Source organism: Haplochromis burtoni, unplaced genomic scaffold (assembly GCF_018398535.1).
Source record: "Haplochromis burtoni strain Fernald_Lab_line unplaced genomic scaffold, NCSU_Asbu1 Contig_35, whole genome shotgun sequence".
Classification (NCBI taxonomy): Eukaryota; Metazoa; Chordata; class Actinopteri; order Cichliformes; family Cichlidae; genus Haplochromis; species Haplochromis burtoni.
Window position 1 is genome coordinate 1,883,890 of NW_024582396.1, and position 17,878 is coordinate 1,901,767.

At 43.0% G+C, this 17,878-nt stretch overlaps 1 protein-coding gene across 1 annotated transcript in view; it reads right to left on the bottom strand.

Moving 5' to 3' along the window:
- Positions 1-17,350, bottom strand: part of dtd1 (D-aminoacyl-tRNA deacylase 1) — a 20,448-nt gene extending 3,098 nt beyond the window's left edge. Inside the window, exons 1-5 of the mRNA XM_005919294.3 lie at positions 17,217-17,350; positions 15,781-15,871; positions 14,888-15,123; positions 12,325-12,422; positions 5,845-6,009 (exon numbers count right to left, since the gene is read on the bottom strand). Of these exons, the coding sequence (XP_005919356.1) occupies positions 5,854-6,009; positions 12,325-12,422; positions 14,888-15,123; positions 15,781-15,871; positions 17,217-17,259 (624 nt within the window). The 5' untranslated portion in view covers positions 17,260-17,350 and the 3' untranslated portion in view covers positions 5,845-5,853. The remainder of the gene's footprint in view (positions 1-5,844; positions 6,010-12,324; positions 12,423-14,887; positions 15,124-15,780; positions 15,872-17,216) is intronic.
- Between the last annotated feature and the right edge of the window lie 528 nt (positions 17,351-17,878).

Consider the following 17,878-nt stretch of genomic DNA (forward strand, 5'->3'; position numbering starts at 1 on the left):
AGTCGTCGACGATTTTGATAGTCGACGTAATCGTGACTAGTCGACTAATCGTGGCAGCCCTAGAGGTAGGCTTAGTTAGCATTCGGGAATCAAACCCACAACTCCTGTTCCAAAGGTGTGTAAGTCTTACTACCACGCTATCCAGCTGCCTTCTCAGACAGGCCATACATGGAACGCCATAACCAAGTGGCTGGCATAGCATACAGAAACATCTGTGCTGAGTATGGCCTGGAAGTCCCGAGGTCAAAATGGGAGATGCTGCCTAGGGTGGTGGAGAATGACCGAGCTAAGATCCTGTGGGACTTCCAGATACAGATGGACAAAATGGTGGTGGCTAACCAACCGGACAGAGTGATGGTAGACAAACAGAAGAAGACGGCCGTAGTGATCGATGTAGCAGTTCTGACAGCAACATCAGAAAGAAGGAGCATGAGAAGCTGGAGAAATACCAAGGACTCAGAGAAGAGATGGAGAAGATGCGGAGGGTGAAGGTAACGGTGGTCCCCGTGGTAATCGGACCACTCGGTGCAGTGACTCCCAAACTAGGCGAGTGGCTCCAGCAGATCCCGGGAACAACATCAGAGATCTCTGTCCAGAAGAGCGCAGTCCTGGGAGCAGCTAAGATACTGCGCAGGACCCTCAAGCTCCCAGGCCTCTGGTAGAGGACCCGAGCTTGGAGGATAGAAGCTCGCAGGTCTTTTTGTTTTCTTTTAATAATATATTTATTATCAGAAAACAGATGAAACATACCTGTGAATATTCCATGAGATTCTTATGATATGCTCATAGTTGGTTTATCCACTAGGAATTTTGTTGGGTGAAGTCTCGTTTTTAGTTATCTTGGCTGGAGCTGTGTATTCAGCTCCAGCCAAGATAACTAAAATCAAGAAATGATGTCATCGGGTTTTGATACCTCAAGAAAAATAAAATAAAATAACAATGTAGGGCATAAAAAAAGACAATGGCTTAATCCTGAGCTCCATCCTGCTCAGACAGCAGACACACACGGACCTAATCTGCACAGATTATGGTATTTATGGACTGGGACACTCCAAAGATCACAATCTAAAGCCCAAATTGGTACAAAACAAGAATAATCTTTTCTAAAAGATGGAAAATGTAGTTAAAAACAAAACTGATCTATGGTTTGAGTGGGGGACCTATATACTAAAAGCCACTGCAGGGGTGTGGTTTCCTACCACTCTCTCTCTGCTTTCATGTCTGGTCAGATTAAGACTAAAAATCTTTAAGATAAATCTTTAAAAACCAACTAACACAAAAAGCAAGACTATATCGACAGCAATATCTTTACGGACTAAAATAAGCCATTCAAAGCTAAGCATGGACGCTTTCCCCCCCCACAGACTTTGGCCTTATTTGTTACTTTCCCATTTTATTCCTGTTAAAATGAAAAGAAGTAAAAATTCCTGGAGGTTTAAAGTGCAGCTTCCATTTTAGGTGAACAGACAAATTCAAAAGTCTGCATCATATTAAAAGATCTGCACAAAAACGCTGACTGTAGCAATGAAAGCTAAATTTAAAGGTGCAGTTACGTGTGGTGTGAACATCTCCGACAGTCCTGAGAACAGCTACAGCTGGAACCTCTTCACAGCAGCTGAAACCTTCCTGTACTGATAACTTAACATAACTCTATTTTGAAATTAGAGCGTTGCAGACAGGAAGGACGAGCAGAGAAGATAATGGAGGGCTGTCGCAAATTATTCGATGGAAGGCGAGCACGGCTCATGTTTAAGTCACGCAAAGCAAACCTGGGGAGCACCAGTTCTCTCTATAAAACATGCAACTACAGAGCTAAGCAAGCAAGGCCGCTGTCCTTTTTCCTCTTTCCTCCACCCATCCCTCTCTTTCGCTACAGCACACACACTTCCCGAGGTGCTGTGTGTGCACTCTCTCACTCCAAAATCCAAATAACTGTCACCTTATCGGAAAAACAAAAACCCACTCCCTTTCCTCTCACATTTCCCCCTCATCCCTGGCTTCTGGTCAGACCTTATGTAACAAGGTGCTGAAGCTTCCAAAACCTGAGGATTACACTGCATCCTCCCCTGCTGTGGAGGAGTTCAGGGAGGACATAATAATAACATTGCACCTGCAGATGTTTTGATGGAGGTTTTAAGCCATTAGAAGCTAACAGCAGCTATCAGGTGACTGGATGAGGATCACTCGAGAGTTTTTTTCCATACAAGATATGAAAATGCCGATTTAGTCAATAAAAGTCTAAAACTTTGGGATCAGGTTTTCCGCTTCTGGCTCAGAGTGTTTGGCGTGTCATAATTTCCTGCTCAAAAGTGACTGAGTGCCGCCTACTCCAATCGAGAGACGTCAGTAAGGTTCGACTCTACGGATTACTTCTACACCACATATTTCCTCAATAGATTTTATATTTAGTGTCCACTTCATTAGACACACCTTTGTAGTACAGGGTTGGCCCCTTGTTTACATTTAAACCTGCCTTAACTCAACATGACACAGATTCAACAAACCGCTGGAAGCTTTCCTCAGAGATTTTGTCCACATTAACACGACAGCATCACACAGTAGCTCCAGATTTGTCAAATGAACACCCAAAGGTGCTCTACTGGATTTAGATTTGGTGACCTTTGTGACAACTTGAGCACAGTGAACTCAAGATGATGTGAGCTGCTGGAATGAGCCATCAGAAGATGCTCGGCAACAGCACCCAGGTAGGCCAGCGGTCCCCAACCCCCGTGAATCGTTTGGTACCAGGCCGCGAGAGTTGAAGCTCGGGTGTGAAATGTATGGTTTTCAGGGTTTTTATCAGTTTTTAGTTGGTTATCTCAGTTGGTACTAAGCATTGTTGGCATCTCCCACACCATTACACTAGTAGCAGCCTGAACCATTGATGGATTCACGCTCTCAGGCTAAATTGCCAGAGGGTGTGGTCTTCTGCTGCTGTGGCTCATCAGCTTCAAGGTTTGATGTGCTGTACACTGAGAGATACTCTTCTGCAGTTCAGATCAGCAGTTTCTAAAGCCGACCAGCCCAGCTCAGGTTGCACTTCAGCAGGTCAGCATGCTTAAATGCATTGAGTTGCTGCCATGTGATTGACATTACTTGCTCCAGACCAGCTTATGTGTTCAACTTAAGTTACTATGGTAATGAGAGCCACCTTCGTGACAGTGAAACTGATTTAAGCTTGTGATACCTCACTAACCCATTAATCTCACCTCTCTGGTGTCAGTCATGCTTTTGTCTGAATGCAGCTAACTGCACTGCCCCATCTTTGAGCACAAGGATCAGGAAGCATTGCTGCCAGTTTGAGGGCATATCCATTAATGCATGTCTGCCGGAGGGTTCACAGAGGGAGAGGAGCTGTGCTGCAGGAGCCTGCAGCCTCAGCAGGGAGAGCAGAGGGGGACACAGAGAGAGCTGACTCAATGCCTCCCCATCTCTGTTCTCCCAGAACTCGTCTGTTTTTGCACTAGTAAACAAATACTCAAGGCAAATAAGAACAACCCCCCAAAACATACCCCCCCCACACCAAACCACCCCCAACACTGCAATAAGAAGCACAAAATGAGAAACAAACAGGTCTGTCTCTCATGAAGGTTGCTGAGTTTCACCGCAATGTCAACAAAAACAAAGAGATCAGGCACAGATGGAAAAAGGGAGATGTGGAAAACAAGAACAACTGTAACTGCTTCTCACTGCAGATTTAAGGGCGCCATATTGCACATGACACCATACACTAATATTATAAATGGGACATAACTATTTTTGGGAGGTGACTGCATTTGTTGACAGTGCAAAAGACAAAAATGATCTCGCACAGATGCAAAGCCATTTTGTTCTCAGAGTTTCAGCAAATTTAAAAGGACCTAAAACCAGGTAAGCACAGGAAATGCTGTTTAAAGGTATAACTCTGTTTCCATAAATAGAGTTATACAAAAAATACTGCAGTTTAGAAATGCTTTGACTGCTCAGTATAAGTAGTAAAGCATTATATACATACAGATACACCAGATTTCCAGAAAAATTGGGAATAAAACTAAAATCGGCTTTTTCGTCATACACTTGAACATTTATTTAACAGACAAAAGGACAAAGAAAAGATTTTAAATGTTTTTTTCCACTTAAACTTAATTTTATCTCTTAAACACATTTAGATGCTTGCAACACACTCCAAACAACTTTGTGCAGAAACATCAGTGAGTTCTGGGCCCAAGCTCATCCGAGATGGAGCGAGCAACAATGGAAACGTGTCCTGTGGTCACATGAGTTCACGGCTCAGCGTGCACCAGTGCCCGTAGCATGGGGGCTTTGCACATATGTGAAGGCACTACGAGGAGGAGGAATTTTAGACAGACATATGCTCCCATCAGGAAATTATCGTCTTTTCCCAGGAACTCCGTGTGTAAGACAATGCCAGGCCTCATTGGAAAAACCTGGCTTCGTAGACATGGAGTCTGTGTGCTTGACTGCAGTCCTGATCTGTCTCCCTTTGAAAATATCCAGCACATCATGAGGAGGAGAATCAGGTTTTAGTTTTTATTGGATTTTCAGGAAGTGTCCCAACTATCCCAGTGGGGTTTGTACCCATCCACTACCTAAAATACTGCAATTTCACTTCCCATAACCCAGGTGGTCTTTGATGGTCTGCGCAACACAGCAGATTTACTATTATCCAACTAATAATAAGAAGTCACTAACTAGCAGATGTGAGGCTTAGCAGACAGCTAGTGCTTACAGCTGTGTTAGCACACACCTCAAAGTAGCCACATCGCTAACTCTGAGTTTTACAAAAATGCAGACAGGTGAGTTATTAAAAAACTCCACCTCCTCCCAAATTTCCAAAACATGACTAATTTTAAAAGCTTGCTTTTAAATTAATTATGTGCCTGAAACAACTCCATCACAGATCTCCATCCTGGGATACTTTCTGGCTCACAATGCATCATCCTCCCGTGCCGTTTCCAAACCCCCACCCTCCCAAAAAAAGTCGAGCAGAAAAGACACGCCAGCCCAGACGCTCAGCTCTCCATATGGTCACTAAAAGCTGTTGCAGCAAGTAAAAAGCCATTTTATGAGCTTGATATCCTGTTTGCTGTGACCTTTCCAGGAGAACCGCACACTAAACACAACTACCCACAACCTCGCACACACATAAACAAAGTGACGTGCGTGGACGAGCATGCAGGGTAATTAAGTCGGCCGGCAAGCTGTCCTGTTGTGGCTCTAATGAAGTTTCAGTGGTACCAGCCTTGGCAGACACGTTCCCATATTTACACTTGGTTTGTTTCTTTAATTTCTTGGATCAATTTATGAACTTCCTTCTGCCAAGGCTGGAGGAGCTTTCCAGGTTACATCACTACTCCAAAGTTGTGGGAGCTGCCTCCACAGCGGCCAAAAAAACAAAACAATAACTGCAGCTCTGAGATGACGACTGTGCAGAAGCAAATACTAAGAGTTAGAATTAGACTAGAAATGTCAACTTTTTTTTGTTTAAATTGTTTTTGAATATTGTGTAGAAAGTATGAACAGCAGGTGCGTGCAAGCCTTTTACTTACAGTCAGAGCCGTGTGCCTGAGATAACCACATCCTCCTTCTATGACATCATATATTTGCAAGAGTAGAAAAACAATGTGAAACTGAGCGGTTAGAGCAGTGTGAAGCCTGAGCTTTTGTCTCACAGGTGCTCTTTGTGCACAGACTGATAACAGATAACAGCATGGGGCGTCCCCTTTAAGATGAGCCTTTATTTAATGGGAAATGATTGACGAATTCTAAAGACTAAATTAGACAGACACGCCTGAGCGTGACTGTACCTGACTGCATGTGTGTGTGTGCATATTTCCCGTTCACCTTGATGACCTAAGGCTCCCTCTCCGAAGACACGTCCCCCTCTGCCCCACTGCTGGCGTTGGGGTCCTGTCGAGAACGCTGGGCGCCCTTCTCCCTGCCGGACTCTGAGGGACCCTTGGAGCGCGTCTTCTCTTTCCTCTGCTGCTGCTTTTCCTGCTTTGATAGCTGAGAAAATACAAGAAAGCAAAAAGGCTGGGTCAGAAAGACAACAAGCAGTTTAAAACAGCAGCTAAGCTTTTAAGCTCAGAGCTCTCACGGGACACAAACATTGTGGTTTTGTAAAATTTACACAAGTGGAAGCATATAAGTAGAAAATTAAATAGGCCCTAAGACTGATCCTTGTGGTACACCACAGGTAATGTGAGCTGTAGATGATGTAATCAAAAAGAATCCTTCCAAATATTCCTGAATCCAGATCCAGATTTCGATCGAGTCCGGCTCCTAAGAATAATATTTTCATGCAAGTCTGGCCATAAGCTTTTTTCCCCCACCTGCTAACAAGCAGACAAACAACCCGGTCACATTACATCGTAGACAGAGGATAGTTAGAATAAGCAATAATAATTTATGGATTCTTATTTCTAAAACTGTAACATTTCCCTTTTCCTACTCTGCGACTGAAACCGACTCATCTGGGCCTCCTGGTGGCTCTGTGGTCCCACCATGAACATGCTGCATCATGACTTGCAGATCATGACCTTTGCAGTATGCTCAGTATTCACCCAAAGGTCCTGACATGCATGACAATTACAACAATTAATTAAACAAAGAAAAAGAGGCCCGGGCCAGCACTCCACATTTGTGATACATGACTACTTCTATTCTCTCGGCATTCAGAGCTATTCCGAGCTGTCATATGATCCCCTCAATGAGTCTATTGTTGTGACTGCACGCACTCCCTCTTTTCAAAATAGCCCTTCATGCTGCCACTCAGCACAACTAGTCAGACAACTCTACTGATCAAAAACCGCTCCTCCCTCGTCTTCACGGTTCATAAACATCCCTCCACAGTGATGATGAAGTAGGTATGCTACCTGACATCCAAAATAGTCTGGAAACACAGATGGTAAAACTTTTATGGTTGTAGGAGAAATATTTATGAACTACATGTCATCTTAAAAATCCAAAGCATTGCATAAGACATTACATTATTCAACGAGTACAAAAAAGACTGTTATTCCCAGCTGAACCCATTAACATGCTGTGGTAAGAAACTAGGCCTGCTGTTGTCTTTGTTGATGATATCGGTCAGATCAGTGAGTATCTGGAAAGTGACACCATTTTGCTAATTATGCCTCCAGTTGCTGCTTGTTTGTGGGTCTCTCTGCATCCAGTTAATAACTGAACAGCATGCTCTATTGGGTTGAGATCAGGTGGTTAACTTGGCCATCAAAGAATATCCCATTTCTTTGCCTTAGAGATCTCTCAGGTTCCTTTTACAGTTTGCTTTGGGTCATTATCCACTGGCACTGGGAAGCTCGGTCTAATCAGTTCTGCAGCAGTTGGCTGAATCTGAGCAGAGTGCAGCCCTGCACACTCCAAAATCCATCCTGCTGCTTCTATCAGCACTCACGTCATCAATAAAAGCAAATGACATGGTTCCACACGCGCATGCAATAATGTGACCTCCAACGTGTTCGACAGATGATGTGGTATGCTTTAGATCAGGAGCTGTTCCTCTTCTTCTCCACACTTGTCATTCTTTCACAAGTTAATCTTTGTTTCTTCTTTTCAAAGAATTATTTTTTCCAGAACCGTGTCGTCTAAAACAGCGTTCCCCAACTTTTTTTGCGTCACGGACCGGTTTATGTCTGACAATATTTTCACGGACCAGCCTTTAAGGTGTCGCGGATAAATACAACAAAATAAAACCAGTACCGGTACCAAAAAAGGGAAGATTTATTCATAACACACGGGAAAAGACCCAGAGAAACCAAGTTACAGATAAAAACGATAAAAACCCTGAAAACCATCAATTTCACATCCGAGCTTCAACTCTCGTGGCCTGGTACCAAATGACTCACAGACCAGTACCGGTCCGTGGCCTGGGAGTTGTACAAATCTGTACAAATGTACAAATCTAATCAAGCCTCCCCGTTCTTCCTGTGTAACCAGCGGTTTGCATCTAGCTGTAAACGACTGGTTTCCTCTGCATTTCATTTCAATTGATTGTAGACTGAAAGAGATGCGTCTACCTCCTCGAGAGTGTTCTTGACTTAGATGTTTTTTTCTTAACCGTGAAAATCGTTCTGTCATCATGTACTTTTGTAGTCTTCTGTGGTCCTTCAGGCCTTTTGTGATTGCTGAGCTGATTGGTGCATTTCATCTTTGTAAGAATGTTAATTTTTAACACTGCTGATGTGTTTGCTCTCTCTAATAGCTGCATTTTGTCCTTCAGTCTAATGATTGTTTCCTTCTCTTGCATCTCCATCTCTTTGGACCTCACATTCAGAGTTCCAGTGAACTGTTACCAAATATAAGTTCAACACTTGAATGAATTCCTCACATGTCCATAACACTGGTTGTAGGTCAACTCAATTGCTTTTAAACCTCTGAAAATGGCGTCTATGTACATTTTTAAAAAAATTCTAAACAGTTAATGCAATACTTTTGTTAATCCCCTTGAATTAAAGCTGTGCTTCAGTCACATCTTGATTGTTTGATATAACACCGTGGTAGTGCACAAAGATATCTGTTTATAACTCCAACACTAAAGCTCCGTCCAAACCCAAAACTCTGATCTCCAACCCAGTGAAAGCTTAGCATGATCAAACATTATGTAACTCCTGTGAATGTTGGGTTTCAGCCCACAGCCTAAATCAAAATGCACCAACAGTAAGGTGAACAAACAGAAAAACTCTGGAGCCCTCTGCCATCGGGCTGCAGCCTCCAGCTTCCCAAAGAGAACATCCAAAACTGGATGATTTTCATTGCTCTGGATAACTCTATTGTTTGCTGGCCGCTTGACCCTGTGGTGGACTAAATCCCTGATTCATGGAAAGAAAGGAACAGTGTCTGCTGGCTGTTGCTTCATTTCCCACCCCGTGCCAAGCATAGCCTATTGGCTGGCCTTTTATCCCTCATGTTCAGTCTTGGCTTTGGTTCCTCAGCCCCCACAGCAAAACATCCCAAACAGACAAGATTAAAATTCTGAGGACTGCTTAATATCCCTCCCTTTGGGCAAGCAAGCCAAGTCCACCATGGGGAGAGCAGCCAAAGCCTGCCTGCAGCCAAGGCATAAGGACGCTAACTGGGCTCCACAGAAGTGAGCAGAATTCAGGAAGGCTGCACGAAGCTCGTTCTGGTGGCAGAAGGAGCTGAGAAACATCCTGTCGCTGCAGGAAACTGTCCACTTTTGCACTGATTTCTATCTCCATTACTTGACTCTTATTCATTCATAAATCAGCGGTTAAATACACAAAAAAAAAACCCCAAAAAAAAACAAACATTTCATGACTCGTTCACAGAATCACTGCAGAGAAAATCGAGTAAATCCAAAGTTGAACAAATCACGAATGAGACCATGATCATGTAGCTTGATCCAGCCTTAAAAAAAATAATGAAAACGTGCATTTGCTTGAACTTTAATTGGTGAAATAAATTAATTAATGCGAGCTAAACTAAACCATCCTGATGAGGAGTGAACCTGGACTTTTCTTCAACATAAGAATTTGATCTCAGTTATCTTGTTTTAATAGTTGTCGAAACACAAAATTGTGACTGAAATTAAAATCTGACAAACTGATCAATCAACAAAGTTTTTGCTTCAATTAAAAAATGAAAGAAAGCGAAAATGCATCAATGATGCAAAACGGACTTGCAAAGAAAAGATAAATATTAGTTACAGCTGCATGTTAATAAATCATCTGCTGCAGTGTTACTTGGTTTTATAAAAATAGCTGGTTTTAAAAAAAAGGGACATTTTGCAAAAACAGGCAGGAGGAAGATGAAGATTTACAGATGTAGCAGGATTTGGGGATAAACTTATGAAGTACATCTCTGTTCACAGTTCAGATTTTCACAGCCGTCCTGTAACGGTGTTTGTTTTCTTAACAAGCGATGTGGCGAGAAAACACTTAAAGGCAAAGAATCAATGAAATACAAAGTCACTGACAAAGCATTGGGTTGTGGTACAGGATGATCTTAAGAAAAAAGATCAGTTTATATTTTGAGGGGACACTTTGAGTGAAGGTGAAAATTAGGACTAAATGAAGCTAAAATAAGTTTGTTTTATGCGTTTTAAACAAATAGAAAATCCTGGATTGGCTCAGGAACCTTTCCTTCATTTTAGTTTTTTTAAAAAAAGGTAAAATAATAAGAAAAAAAATAAGAAAATGAAGCTTCAAAACTGTTAATTTAATTCAGTTCTGGTGCTTTCAGTCCCCTGGAGCTGGTCCTCTGTACTCATATCAAGACTTCTCAGAAGCTAAAATGAATCACCTGCTAATGTACTTTTCATCCAGCACCACACTGATGTCGCTTTCCCTAAAAGCACCGAGCATGAAAACCTGTCAAAGCTCCCTGCATGCAATCAAAATGATATACTAACCCTTTCAGATCACAGCGCACACTTTCAGAATAAAACCATCCCTTTAGAAAGGAGGCATCCTGGTTTGACTCCGGTTTCCTGGAGCAAACAGTCACAGCCTGGACAGGTACAGCAGAGGGAGAGCGTGAGCATGTGGGCCGATGGTGCCAATCATCTCAAACCCACACATAACACCCTGTCTCTCTCTATCACACACACACACACACACACACACACACACACACACACACACACACACACACACACACACACACACCTAAAACAAATGGGGGACTTTTCAGCTCCTTCACGGAGGCGACTGAGTGATAGTGAGATATCAGTGAATCAGCGCGGCTCCGTGGGGGTGACACACGTTAATCGTGGCTGCTGTCTGAGAGCTTAAAGTTTTGTTTTCTGCTTTCCCAAATCTAGATTGTTTTTCTTGAATCCTTAATTTGGGATTTGGGATCCTGGAATTCTGCAAACTTAACACCCAGCCTAAAAAGCACTAGCTTTGCAAGTGAAACAAACCACGAGCACATCAGCATAACGACAGGGGCACATCTTACATGAAGGGCTACAGCCAGCAAGTTAGCAGTAACTGAACCTTCAAAATAAAAGCGTGGGGCCTGTTCAATGGTAGATCAGTCACACGGGTGTCTCATATGGATGAAAATATAAAAGAAATAAGTAAAAATAAGTAAGCTAATTTAGTGTGTTTTACTTTTCTAAAATTTTACTTTATTTTGTTGAATTTTTATTGCATTTGTGGAAAAAAGTCGATGAAAGATTGTGAGTTATAAAACCAAAACGATCAGCTGGGCAGCAATGATCTGTGAGTTTGTGACTTTGAGTGAGATGATAGGTTTTCCCACATGCAGACGCATCCACACAACACACTACTTTGTGTATTATACTTCTAATATTCATTTAACTGGCTGGATTTATAGATGTTATTGGATATAATTTTTATATTGTTTTCATTCCTCGAGTTTCACTTTGCTTAAATTCGAAGCATTTGTGGATTTTAAAAATAACCGCTGTGTGACTCTTTCAAACTCAGATCTAAGGATGCATGACTTTATAAAACTTAGATTTAATTTTAGTCAGTCAGATATTGAACAGTATTCGTATAAATCACACAAAATCAAGCAAAATAAAATAAAAATAAAATAAACTTCAAGAAACCTGAAGGGTATAAATAATGGATGCTTCTTATTTCACTCATTTTAAAAAAGAAACAACAACAAAAATCTGTAGCATAAGAATCAAGAGTCTGTACATGAGAGGAGAGCAAACACCGCCACCTGGTGGTACAATAGAAATGAACTCCTTCACACTGACAAATTAGGGAGCTCCTCCCTGCTAACCCTCTCATTTTTTTTTTTTTTTTTGTGCAGTAACTATTTGGAGTGTGACTATATTCAAAAAAATGTTGCATGCCTTGATTAGATGCACCAGAGTTACAGGCCCTCAAAGTACAGAGAGACGGGAGTCTGTCGAAAATCGGTGCTTTCTTAGTCACCTTATTTTTTATTTTTTTATGCAAGTACAGGGAGGTATCCATGTGAAATTTTGATTTCCTCTGAGCATCATTGTCATGGGACGCATCCTAGTTTCAATAAACTGCAGCAATTTCATGTCTTTAATGTAGAGGAACAGAAACAAGCATTGATACTGGAGCTTTTTCTGATCATTCACTGGAGAAAACTTCCATGAAAAATGCAATTTGGGCAAACTTTGAAAAGTCATCTCACAAAGTGGGAGAGTTGCTGCTCAGTACAAGTAACAGCATATGAAAGGTCTCCTTGTTATCTAACTCGTATACAAACATGACAGGTGATGGGTAACAGGTACACTCCTGCAGGCACTGCACATTGGAGGAAAGGCAGCGGCCAGTGGTATCTGAGGTATTAAGATGAGTCTTTAAAGCTTCGTGCTGAGTGAGGTACCTGTTTGGGGTCTGTGGGTCCAGTCGGTGATGTCAGTTCGATGGTGACCGGTCCGTCGTTTTGAATGTGGACCTGCATGCGAGCCCCAAACTTCCCATCTACAATGATAAAACCAAGAAGACAAATGAATAGAGATTACAGTTTACAGGCATCAGCACTTGATGTTTCACGATGTGACGTGGAGCTTTGAGACATTGGGGACAAAGGCGACGGAGAGGTGCGAGGACAGGAAGTTTCTCAAATGTTCTCCTTTCTTCCACCGAGTCCACGAGATTAATGACACCATCTGCACAATGAAGCCGTTGGGCCGCGGTGGAAAAAGCGCTGCATCATCGCATTTTCTCTCTGGAGGGGGAGGCGGAAGGCTTCCTAATTAAGAAGCCCTACACCTCCCTCGCTGGGACAAGGTGTTCTCCTCACCTGCTCCCCGGTGGGCTGACCCAGTTCACCGCCACCGTCATTGCCAGCGCGTCACCACACCGATGATCCACCGCCTAAACTGCTGTAACCTTACACCGAGATGGGAATACGGGCAATTAAATAGCAGGGAGCAGGATCACTAGTCCAGGCCCATAAGTGTGTGGCAATAGCTGTGACCTTTGACCTTTTGTTTCCAATTAGCTTTGTATCAGGTAACAGGCATTTTTCAGCCATGCCGTCCTGCAGCCTCCTGGGACTCTATTAAGACTGGTCTCTGAAAAGACCGCCAACAGACTGTGGCTATTTTTTTAATTAAAATAATCCATCTTAGCTTGAAACAGCAGCTATCAGCTCAATATCAATATCCAGACCTAAACTCCAGCAGGGGGCAAAAATCAGAGGACTTTAAAGTGGGGCAGTGAAGATGATGAAGGGCTGGATTTACTGAGAGGGGCGTTGAGCGTTGAGGATGAAATAGCTATGTGCTAATTAGAGTGCAGCTAGTTCATTTCATTAATGACCAGCTTTTTAACTAAAGCAGCACAAATGAGCAGCTCCACAACAAGCAGGCCTGACGAGGGAGCGGGTAACCCGCTAACCAAAATATCAGCGTGAAGGTTTCACGCAGCCGTTTTTCTCACACACAGCATGACAATTCAGATTAAAGGTAAGCAGCTGATGGGTATGATATGTTTTTTACTCTTCTGCTGGGAATTACAGGGAACTGTGTGATCTCTGGATGAATCTGACACTCAGGTGGAGCAGAGGGTTCATCGAGATGAAGCATGCTTTATAACAAACCTGAAAATACCTGCAACCATCGGTGCTACCCCTCAGCCTGCTTGCAGACACACCTATACCATCAATTCCAAAGTCCTACATCATGTGTTAATGAAATGTTACTGAGCCACCTGCATAAACATGAGCACAGCTTTTGTTCTTCTTGCTGCATGCATGCGTGTCTTGTGATATTATGGATGTTTAGAAATAGTCGATTAGACGATTAAACATCATTATTGAGCACCACAAGTCAGTTAAAGCAATTCTTCTTCCCTTTTTATGAACGTACATTACTGGTCACCGGCTCGTCCTGTAATTTAACAACACTATCCTCCAACATCTGTAGCACCCGCAGACACCTGAGACCCACTCTCTGTGATAGGAAGTTGTAAAAAAGCGAGGTGGAAAGTCGGGCAGACGACAGCTGCATAAACCAGCGCAGGTCTCAGAAAATGGACAGGTGCTGGTTCGATTTATCAGAGAAAACTAGCGTTTGATTTAACCATTTGACCAAAGAAGCATGTGGATGCTACAGATCCTAGCACTGCTAATGTTAGCACACGCAGCAATCCAACCGCAGTCTGAGTGTTTGCAACGTTAACATCAGCAAAAAGAGATGCACATCTCAGCGGCATCTGAGAATAACTGGATTATCAAAGAATATTATTCAGTTTCATTCATTCTCTTAAATAACCACATGTTCATATGGACAGTGTTTCTTACTTTTGGACAAGTAAACTGGTCACCAGTAACAGAACTACTTGTGAAGCTGGAGGAATTTATTTAAAGTTAATGTTAAATATTGTAAGATTCAAACTAGGGATGTAGTCAACTAGTCAGCAAACACACTGAAAGCATTTAAAACTGAACCCAGCCCAAGCACGAGGCTAAACATGGCTGTTTAACAGCTAACGTCAGCAGTGCTAACTTTAACCTTCACTCTCTGCAGGCTGGCGTCCACACGCCTCTCACACAGCCACTCATTTCCTACTTCAAAGTATTGCAGTGGTTTATAGTTCATGTCTGACCCTTCACATCGTACCATACCAGAGAGGAAGAGGCTCTGCTGGTCGTTAGAGTCGCAGCTTTTGCCAACTGCTGACACACATCGATAAAGTAGGAACAATCTGTTTAACCGACTAACAAAGCAGCGATCTTAGACTCGATTAGTCGCACACGTCTAACATTAATCTGACTCGCTTCACATCTGAGTCCCATTAACAGCTGCTTTTAATAAAGATTTTAATCTTAAACTGCTACTGCAGTTTAAAGAGTCAACCGGTGTCCACAGCTTTCAGTCACAGTGTTTTATAGTCAAAAAGAAGGCTTTGCTGACGTGGCCCTACGCCTCTGTTTGACCCACCTTTAATGAGCTCCGGTTTGTGGGTGCTCCTCATGTTCTCCAGCATGCTGTCGTAGAAAGGCTGAGCGAGTTCTGCGGGCATGGCCGAGTGGAAGTCCGGCTTGTTGCCCTTCAGGATGCACTGCAGGGTGAACTGGCTCACACACAGAACCTCAAAGTCTCGCTCCATGACACTTTTGCTCCACGCTCGGCCGTGCTCGTCCTCGAACAGCCTCAGGTTCAGGATCTTACGCACCCTGAAAACACAAAGATGAGAACAACACAGCCTCTCCTATACTTCTGTATTTTATATTAATCTTTGTTTTTATTTATTTTACACTTTCTGTTTTCAATTCAGTCAACGGGTCGGGGGGGCAGCAGCCTAAGCAGAGACGCCCAGACCTCCCTCTCCCCAACCACCTCCTCCAGCTTATCCGGGGGAATACCAAGGCGTTCCCAGGCCAGCCGAGAGATATAATCTCTCCAGCGTGTCCTGGGTCTGCCCCGGGGCCTCCTCCCGGTGGGACATGCCCGGAACACCTCACCCAGGAGGCGCCCAGGAGGCATCCTTGTCAGATGCCCGAACCACCTCAGCTGGCTCCTTTCGATGTGGAGGGATGGCCGAACTTCTCACCCTGTCTCTAAGGGAGAGGCCAGCCACCCTTCGGAGGAAGCTCATTTCTGCCGCTTGTATCAGCGATCTCGTTCTTTCGGTCACTACCCACAGCTCGTGGCCATAGGTGAGGGTAGGGACGTAGATCGACCGGATCAGAATCATTGAAGACATTTAATTTTTGCATAAATGTTTTATTATTTTGACTGTGTGCTTTTAGTTTATTTAGATTTCCCTTCTTTTTATGATGAAATTACAGTGTTTGAGATCTCAGGGTGTACTTTCTGCTTTCTGCACTCACATGTACTCAGCATCCCTCTGCGTGTCCTCCACAGATATGCCCAGCAGCACACACAGTCCACGTCCGATCGAGCTGATCTGCTCCTCGCCCACTGCAAGAAAGCACAACAAAATGAACACTGGCACAGAGATATCAGGCAACGCCGTGCCCACAGAGATCACAACCAACTTGAAGAAATCAGACAAAGGAGATTTTATGTTTTTACATCCTCAAAATTTGTTCATTTTCAAGTTTCTATAAAAGCATTACAGGCAGCTTTGGACATGTGTGGATATTTGCAACTGCAGTGAATTTGTTTTTCGTCTTGGATACTTGGAACTGATTTAAACCTAGCGGTAAACGCGTTCTACTTGACTGTCTGAGGGTCACTTTGGCCTTCTGTGCACTGAAGCAGCGAAATTATACCAACGCATGTCTCAGAATCCATTCAATGTAATCTCTCACACAGATGCATGCCCTACAGAAGATATGTGCAAACATCAATTCTTGCCATTACTCAAACTGTAGAAACCATCAAATGTGTGTCTTTAATATTCGTTTCTTCAGCTTTTTGTTCATTTTACTTTTTTTTTTTTTACATGACAAAATGAGCCATGTCAGAGATGTCAGCATCTGAACAGAGACTCACACCAGCAGCCTGTTGCTTACTGGCCAGCTGCTCTAACCTCTGCTCTTCTAGCTACTAAGAGGCATGGTGTATATACTGGACAAAGGATGCTGAAGATGGAGCTGCCAGGCAGGAAGAAGAGAGGAAGACCACAGAGAAGACTCATGGATGTAGTGAAGGAGGACGTACAGAGGGTTGGTGTGACAGATACTAGGGTAGGATCAAATGATGATCCACTGTAGAGAGCTCTAGAGGACGTCATGTTTCCCACACAATAAACATGAAGATGGATTTGACTGATTTTCTTTATTGCGATAGATTGTGAGAATTGTGACTTGACTTTGTACTTTTTAAAGCATATTTAGGAGAAAAATAAAAACTGACCGGTTAAATCAGCACTGTAGACATTTTTAAACGCACTTTCTTAGCGTGAGAAAATAATATAGACTGAGAAATAAAATGTAACCACGCATATATGAGCGTGTTTTTGTGAACTGTTTGCCCTCCAGCTGTTGTTACTGTTGCACACCGGCAGCTAGCAGAGGCTGACAGGTGGCCGGCTGTCGGAGAACAGTCGCCAGCCGTCAGCCCCGCAGACATACAGGACATGTTCACTGCTATCACGCCCCTCTGAGCTCCAGCAGCGGCTGACAGCTGGAGAGACAACAGCTCTGCTGCATTCATTCTGCATTCACTCTGCTGGCTAATGCTAACCCTGCTAGCTTAGCTAAGGCGACGTGTCAGCGACGGAAACGAGCGGAAGCTGTGAGCAGGCTCGAGTTTAAATACATTCTCAAAATGCAGCAGCCGCGCTCAGGTTAAAGCTTACCTGTCACACTCGCCTTCGTGACTCTCTGAATGATAGCTTTCATTGTTGTGGTTGTGTTGGGGAGCACACTGTCACAACTTCCGGGAATCAACAGAGCGCACGGCACGATGTCTCCCCCTGGTGGTTGAAACCGGTAACACGGGTCCTGAGATTCAAGTGTACAGGGAGGAATTTATTAAAGCCCACGCGAGACTTTTACAGCTGACAGTTTTTACTGCGAGCTGTCAAAGTGGATAAAGCAAGAGTGAAATTAATAAAACCTTAGTTACCCAGAAAACCGTGAAGGTGAACCTGCATGCACACATGCTGCACCTAAGGGGAGTACAGCCTACTTTAATAGACAGATGCTTTATTGATCCCACAAGGTTAAACTTTTGTGTTACAGCAGCATAATAAAGAATAAAATCGTACAGTGTACAATACACAACAAATAAACAACAAAGTAAGAGGTTTATACTATGAGACTGTTGTAAACAAATTCTTGCAGTGTGATAAAAACAAACAAAAATGTAGTTAAAAACAATGAAGAAGAAGTGCAAATTGGATTAATAAATAATATGTATAACTAAAAAAAACAGCAGCATGAAGGTATAATACAAAAACATGCTTCAATCTGTAGGAAAGATTTCCTAAAGCGTTCTTTATGGCAGTGAGGTTGAATC